The 7,500-nt window shown below is 39.1% G+C and overlaps 2 protein-coding genes and 2 long non-coding RNA genes across 5 annotated transcripts in view; 1 reads left to right on the top strand and 3 right to left on the bottom strand.

The window, feature by feature from the left end:
• LOC138042628 (uncharacterized) overlaps nt 1-6,186 on the bottom strand; it is a 14,682-nt gene extending 8,496 nt beyond the window's left edge. Inside the window, exon 1 of the long non-coding RNA XR_011131050.1 lies at nt 6,051-6,186. This is a non-coding gene — a long non-coding RNA (uncharacterized lncRNA). The remainder of the gene's footprint in view (nt 1-6,050) is intronic.
• The window catches only part of LOC138042624 (very low-density lipoprotein receptor-like), a 99,578-nt gene that overhangs the window by 90,125 nt on the left and 1,953 nt on the right, over nt 1-7,500 (bottom strand). The window lies entirely within an intron of this gene.
• Nucleotides 1,590-4,344, bottom strand: LOC138042623 (uncharacterized). Its single transcript, XM_068888578.1, has 2 exons — nt 3,583-4,344; nt 1,590-2,963 (listed from the first exon to the last, which is right to left on the bottom strand). The coding sequence occupies exons 1-2, from the start codon at nt 3,680-3,682 to the stop codon at nt 2,428-2,430; spliced, it is 636 nt and encodes a 211-aa protein (XP_068744679.1). The 5' UTR covers nt 3,683-4,344; the 3' UTR covers nt 1,590-2,427.
• LOC138042626 (uncharacterized) overlaps nt 4,210-7,500 on the top strand; it is a 3,821-nt gene continuing 530 nt past the window's right edge. The window contains exons 1-3 of one of the 2 annotated variants that reach the window (XR_011131048.1): nt 4,210-4,329; nt 6,071-6,187; nt 7,109-7,500. The exon at nt 7,109-7,500 is cut by the window's right edge and continues 530 nt beyond it. This is a non-coding gene — a long non-coding RNA (uncharacterized lncRNA). Of the gene's footprint in view, nt 4,330-4,488; nt 4,506-6,070; nt 6,188-7,108 lie in introns of those variants that run through there. The other variant, XR_011131047.1, reaches the window with a different exon arrangement.

Below are 7,500 nucleotides of genomic sequence, written 5' to 3'. Positions count from 1 at the left end.
TTAGGTCGTCTGCGTCTCGTATGGGACGAAAAATGAATATTCTGCCAATGGCCGTGGTGTTGTTGTGTGTTGCGCTCACTGTTACTGTTATTGTGGCTACTAGCACTTCCTCTGGCAATGTTAAGTCGAAGGCGGTCAAACCACGTGTATTCAGACCTTTAGTCCTACCATTTGAAGTTGTTGTATCGTCACTGACCTTGTAGTAAAGACTGAGTGATATATAAATCCAAAGAGCTATCTCATCCCTCTTCATAGTAATTTACGTGAAGGCAACGTCGCCTGTTGACCAGTGTAAGATGCGGCGAATTTGTTGATTTCTTCCCAAAGTGCGGAAAAATATTTGATACTGATTGAAATCTTCATTTTCGTGTAAGGCAACGTTTTAGAAATTTCTCTTCACGTTTTTTGGAATATATATTTTTTTTTACAAATTATTATTTCGCAGGCTTATTTCATTCATGCGTGGCAGGTTATGACGAACATCATTTGTAATTTTTCGTCTTTGCGGTTTTTTTTTCCTTAGAAATGTTTAGTCATCTTACCAGACAATTTCTCCTGAAAGCTCTAAAAGTCGAATCGAATTTCCTAGATATGAGAACGAGACTACGAGAACGAGAACAAATCACTGACTTCGTTATAAATTGGGTCGGAGGAATAGCAAATATTTTTCACGTGGGGGCGTTCTCTGACGCAGTTCATTCATCGCGATACAGATTTAAATATTGTGCTTTTTCATAAATGGTTGGCACCCTCCAAGGGTTAGTTAACACAGTCATCGTGGCTTAAAGAAATCACATGGGATTAATATTGCAAACACTAAATTATAATAGCATCAACGGAATGTGTGTACTGAGTTTGTACAATTTCTCCTGAAAGCTCTAAAAGTCGAATCGAATTTCCTAGATATGAGAACGAGACTACGAGAACGAGAACAAATCACTGACTTCGTTATAAATTGGGTCGGAGGAATAGCAAATATTTTTCACGTGGGGGCGTTCTCTGACGCAGTTCATTCATCGCGATACAGATTTAAATATTGTGCTTTTTCATAAATGGTTGGCACCCTCCAAGGGTTAGTTAACACAGTCATCGTGGCTTAAAGAAATCACATGGGATTAATATTGCAAACACTAAATTATAATAGCATCAACGGAATGTGTGTACTGAGTTTGACGATTTTTGGTTACGTGTAATTTTGCTGGTTGTACGGGAACTTGTCGAAAGTGTAAATGAACGCAACCTTAGCCCATATGACCAATCTATTTTCACAGTATAAGTTAAACGAGAAGTCATCTGTTAGATTACTAGCCTGCGCCTGAAAGCAGCAAGTTTTAAACAACGCCTCTACAGTGAGTTACCGGTTTTTCGCGAACTCACTTTAATACGCGAGTTTTGCTTCAATTCCCGTACCCCTCCCGCCCCTATTCTCCCGGGCTCCCGACCCCCTGTCCCCCTCCACAGTTGTTCAAGTCCTTTTGTTCGTAGTGCTCTTTTAATCTGCGGAACCACGATTACCTTAAACCATAGAGATGTAAAAAACATATCCTTGCAGATCAGAAGGTTTTGGTATAGAAAACTGCATTGGGACCTTTCTTTCCTTTTTCGCCAAAGGCTTTAATTTTCATAACAGCTAGGATATTAGCAAAAAACACAAGGTCAAGTTCTGCACGTGTCAGTTCCACAGAATTGTTTATAATCGACAACACAACTTCCTCTGAAAACTGCTGGCAACACGGACCACCTTCAACATCATGAGAGCACCGGCATCCATCTCGTAAAAACCTTTTTACATTGGCAATTATTTCTTCATTTCTGAGCACATCTTGATCGTATAACAGTACGAGTTGAACTGATTGTTGCGTTACCTGTCACATGTCAACCGTTAAGCCGTAAGTTTAAAAAACATTCCTTTGGAATTTCAGTGCTCTAACCTTTCCTGGTTTGCGGCTGTTTTGTTTGCAGATTTTGATCACTTTTGACTACCTTGTTCAACAAAATAATTATTTTCACTCAAGTTGTAATGTTAGCAGTTCACTGCTGACCTTTATGAGCTTCTAAACTCATGTAATTATCTGGGCATCCACATATTGACGTTGAAAGGGAATTAAATTTTCTAAATCTCGTTGTTCGTAGCCGTGATGCCAAGATGCCCGTTTCATTTGTTACTCGTTGTGGTGTCTCGGTTGTTCTTAGCACAGTTTTGCGCTTTTCGTTTTTAAGGTCAGGTTTCGTCCAAACGACTGGAATTTTTTAAGAGCTGTTCAACTGAAATAGCATAGTCATAGTTCTTTGATAACTAGATTACTATTTTGCCTGTTTAGAAGACACGGCAGCACAAAAGACTGAAAATTCCACTGTTGATACAATTATAATCCGTTCAACAACAACGTTCATAAGAGTCCAATAAAGTAAATAACTCTTGGTGCATCAAGCGTACATCATCTTCATATAGGGGGAATACACCAAAGGCCCATAACAGGGTGGTGGATAATACTGATGTGTAGTTAACATCCAGGGCGACTGGAAAGGTGTATAACACCATCCAGATATATGCATGGTCGCTACTACAATTTTCTGGTCTTCTGTCAGGTCTTCCAAGTCAACATCTGGAGTTGGATGGCTAGCCTCACTTTGACATCTCTTCATGGCAGGTGTATCTGATTGCAATCTGACTTCTTCTCCCTCCTCTGATGAGTTGTTGGCAGGACGACTGCAGTCTGCTGACGTTTCTTCATTCTCTTTCTTTCTTACTTCCATTGGTGTCACAGATTTGACTAGTTCAAGCATACATAGCATTGTCCTTTTCTGTAATGTAATGTTGTGGTCTGTGGTATTCTTGACTTGAATTCTGATACGCGAGGAGGTGCCACCCCTGAGAGTTACTAATGTTTCAGGGACCTCAAGCCCTGTTGGCCAAGGTGATTCAACGTCTGCTTCAAACAATACTGGAAGTCTTGATTCAGCTGGGGCAGTACATACAGAAAAAGAAACTACCATTATCTCATTCTTTGGAACTACCACATCCTTCTTTGTTACTTTTACTCTACACAGTTCACTTGAGATGATTGTCCTGATGAGACCAATCAATGCTTTAACATTCATCATCCTGAAGACCGGTTTCAATAGCATGCAAAAACAAGGGGTGAACCAGCGATGGCTCGTATTTAACAGTACCACCCTCAGCTTGTGATACAAAGAGGACCTGTTGTCTTAGATCAAGGGCTCTAATTAAGACGTCTTGGGGAGTTTCCTTCGCTGATTGGCACATTGTTGTAAGTTCTTGATAAAAGTTCAGTGCCTGACTTCTGCTTGTAATGAGCTCGTAACATCTGTCTTAGTTTTGCCAAAGTAAGCTCTTTCATGGTTTCTAAATACGATCTTAACTTTTAACTGGGGCTGATAGCACGAATAACTGCATCAATTATTTCACATTCTTTGTATCCTTTATCCATCCCTGCATCTGTTTGCCGAATTAAATGACGAAGTACAATCGGTCCTTTTGTTCTTCTCCTCCAATAACACCCATAATCTTAAAATCTCTCCTAAGAGCAGTTTAAACATGTACAAGTGACACTACGTTACCTTCTTTTGGTTTTGAAGCAGTCGTGGCTGGTGTAGATGGTTTTGTGTCTTCGAGCTTTACCGAAGCCTGCTCCATTTTCTCCTTGTACGACTCCATCATCTCCTGGAACTATTTACACAGCACTTTGTACTCCAATTTCATTTTCAGGGATTCTTGTTCGGCTTCTTTGTTTGGATCGATTTCTTCGAGTGGCGGCGGCGGCGGCGTCCCAGCAATAAAATTCTGAAGTTCCGTAAGATATTCAACCTTGTTTTCTGTTTTTCCAAGCTCATGTTCTTTAGCACGGACAACTTTCGACATGGCAAGCTTACTCTTTCCTTTGTATTCCTTCGATTCCAGACCAACGTGCTCCGCTAACTGCTCCATTTCCGAGATTGGGAGCTTACAAATTCCTCCCTCAACTTGGAGTTGCAATTCTTAGAGTTCTGAATCAGTCATCTTTCTTCCAGTAAGGTCTCACTTGGCTCCACTTGTGTCCTGTTGCTTTTATTAGAGGATGTGTAGACCACAACAATTTACCGCCATTCCTTCGATCAACATTTCAACACATGTTCTCGAGAATGGATTTCAAACAAAACAACCGTCCGTCATGGCGGGGTCGCCAAAATGTTGTCCGCTTTAAATAGCGTATTGTCCTTTATTGTAGTGGAACGAGTAAATAATTCAACCGACTACAAACACCTACAGTCTTGCAACATATAGGCCGACTGTAAGAGTACAGTAAGAAAAAGCATCCCTCGTACAAGGTCAGACTCGTGTATCACATGATTGTTACATAACGTGACACATTACATAATGCCACACATGACAGCCCAAATGATGACATCAAATTCCACACGTGGCCTTAAAGGCAGAAATAAACTGCAAAAAGACCCTTGGATGGTTTTCCGTTGTTTTAAAAGCTAACTTCAAGGGTCAGCAGGTGACTAATGGGAAAAATTTGGTCGCCAGATCATAAATTTTGGTTGCCAACTTATTTGATGTATGACTTACATAAGAACGTGATTTTAAATGTTACTTTGCATGCAAGGACAGTCATAATTATTACATAGCAAAAAAACAGCATGAGAAAGACCTCTAAAGCCACTGTTCTTTTTTGGCTTTGTCTTTAGTTTGGTGATGGTGTTCTTATGGTTATTGGAAATGGAGTGAAGCACAGAACGTTTTAAGTCCGTCTTTTCCATAGCAAAGCAAACATGGGTCCTTTATCCTTGCTTTTCACCTCTTCAAAATGTAGTTCATTAACCTCGCGGCCATGGGCCGAGTGCGGTTCCTTGCTCTGCACGGCGGTCAGCTGAACCAAATTTCCACTCGGCCATTTAGTCAGTAGGACTTCCAGTCACGCAATTTATGATGTTAATGTACTTAAAATTAGAAGCCTGCATCCTTTGGGCACTCGCTTGGGTGCCTTTAGCACCAAACCATCTCCACTTTCCTTATGACCTGCTCCCCAAAAATATTTTGAGAAGGCTGATAACTGGCAAGAACACATGGTGTTTAAGTGCTTCCACAACCCAAAGTATCGTAAGAACATTTTTTGCTATTAATTAACAGTGTATGAAACTGATTTTCTTGTAGCATTTAGACATTGTTTTAGTGGGAAAGGAAAAGTGAGTGGTGTTCTAGCTTCCGTTTCCGAATGATTTCATCATATAAAGATTCTAATACAGAAGTTGTCTGCTGTATATCCTGGGTCATGACACAAAACGGGATTTGCCAGCTGGCGACCATTTCTTAAAATCTAGTCACCAGCACTCAATTTATGGTCGCATTGGTGACCAGTGAGTCGCAATTTTGAGCCCTGTAAATTGAAAATGTAGAAATATCAAGGCTTTGCTTTACAACAATAAAGTCTTAATTAGAGGAGGGAAAAAATGAAGAGATTATAAATATCTTTTCATTAGATGAGAGTGAAAATAAAATTTTTAACTTGCTCAGCAATGGGGTTTTGATTGGTTCAGAGTGCACAATGAAAAGTTTTAACGTGCTCAACAACAATGTTTTGATTGGTTCAAAGCGCAGAGTTGAATGTTTTTAACTTTCATACTGCAGACATGATGCAGTGCCCTCCTCAGAGCTGTATATTATCTTTAGCTCATTTTAGCTTATAATGTACCTCATTGTAGACCATTTAAGGTCATTGTAGGTTGTTCCTTGTTTTATTATCTATGGATATTAATTGCTTAGAAACTCATTCAAGTATAAAAGTAAGGATTTCTGTTGAAACTAAAAGGAAAATCTTATAAGCCAAGTTTGCCCTTTTAGGCCAATTTATGTTGGCATGGAGCTTAAAGTTGTTTTCTTGATTGAAAAATCTAGTGCTTATTTAACCCAGCAATTCTGAGTCTTGATGTTTTTTGAAGGGAACATATTAATTTGGACTTAATTTTTAAAAAAATTGAGTTTCGTCATTAGTTATTTATTTTGAATGCACTATTGAACAATGAGATGGCTAACAGTGGCCTACCTTTTATTATGTAAACACAGCTTTTCGTGCTTGTCGTCATGACCGCCTCAGTTGCACCAATGGACGCTGTGTCTGGAACTCCTTTGTATGTGACTTTGATGATGACTGTGGTGATGGATCTGATGAAAGGAATTGTGGTAAATTATGGTGATTAACAGTCTGGTGATCTTTCATAGAAACTATACAAATTAAAAGACCGTATGTGCAATTAATACCTCTGTGAGGAGTCTAAGGTTGAAAGAGACCAAGGTCATAAAATTGTTTGAAATTTGAATGTATCCTAAGCAGTGACCACCTCATTAACTAAAGACAATTCTTTCACCCTTTTGTCCCAGTTCCAAGTGAATGTACATGTAAATGGAAAGCCTTTCTTTTCTTAGGAAAATAATAAAATGAAACTAAGAATTATTTTTATTATCATTATAAGTTAGTTACAGCAGCATCATAAACATTTGCTCTTTGGCTTCCTCTGACAATGTGACTGCACAAATTTGGAACATAGAAAAAATGGGGAAAACACAAGTTAGCATGTTGATCCAGTTTCAAGTCTATTTCAAAACTTTTAAGGAAGTTTAAAAGTCATAGAAAGATAGCCAATCTTTTTTGTTAATTGCCTTTTTAAAGTTTATTACAGTATGTATGTATGTTTAGTATGTAGGATTGTTTACAAGTGACTGTATGAACTACCTATTTGAATAATATTGGATGGCACAATCTGTCCAGGAAGCACCATTTATTAATACGTTTTACATATGTATTAGGCATATGCATTTACAGTGTACATGTATATATTTTCTCCTTTGTTTTTTTCTTGTATATCTTTGTAAAGTATTGTTACCTTCTTTTGTTACCATACTTCCCAAGCTATGCAAATTACTCTTATGTATTTAAAAATAATTTTGCAAATGATTACTTCTGAAGATATATGTTGAGACATGAAACATTAAGTCATTAAAAGTTTATTTCAGTTATGCACTTATTTACCCTCATGTTTGTCACCGCAGTTTGCATTCTATTTATAGCTTTATATAATGCATTGTTTCATGTTGACACAATAGGACTACACAGTCTTTGGCAGTAAAAAGGACTACAGTTATTGGGTGCACTCTTGTGCAGGGAAGAAGGGTGGCAGCAACACACCCTGTGAGTGACTGTATGGGGATGGCAGCAACATCCCTGTGATGCAACTGAGGATGGCAGCGACACACCCTTAGCAATGAAGGTGGTGGTAGCAACACACCCAGCAGTGCGACAAATGAGGGTGGCCGCAACACACAGTGCGACATGCAGCTTGAAGTGACAAGCACTAACGTGAGCCTGTAAAGTGTGGTGCAAGCCACAGCGGACATGGTGATGGTGGGTAAGGGGTCCCACCCAACCTGCTACTTGCAATGCAAAGTGGCAGGTGTGCACCCAAAATAAATCATAAATACTTCCAACGTTGACTGAA

Source organism: Montipora capricornis, chromosome 3 (assembly GCF_036669925.1).
Source record: "Montipora capricornis isolate CH-2021 chromosome 3, ASM3666992v2, whole genome shotgun sequence".
Taxonomy (NCBI): Eukaryota; Metazoa; Cnidaria; class Anthozoa; order Scleractinia; family Acroporidae; genus Montipora; species Montipora capricornis.
This window is presented reverse-complemented; position numbering and strand designations above follow the sequence as displayed.

Coding starts and splice junctions, on each gene's coding strand:
- LOC138042623 (XM_068888578.1), bottom strand. CDS start 3,682: ATGATGGAGTCGTACAAGGAGAAAATGGAGCAGGCTTCGGTAAAGCTC. Junction 2,964..3,582: donor TGCTTCAAAACCAAAAGAAG/GTAACGTAGTGT, acceptor GTACTGCCCCAG/CTGAATCAAGACTTCCAGTA.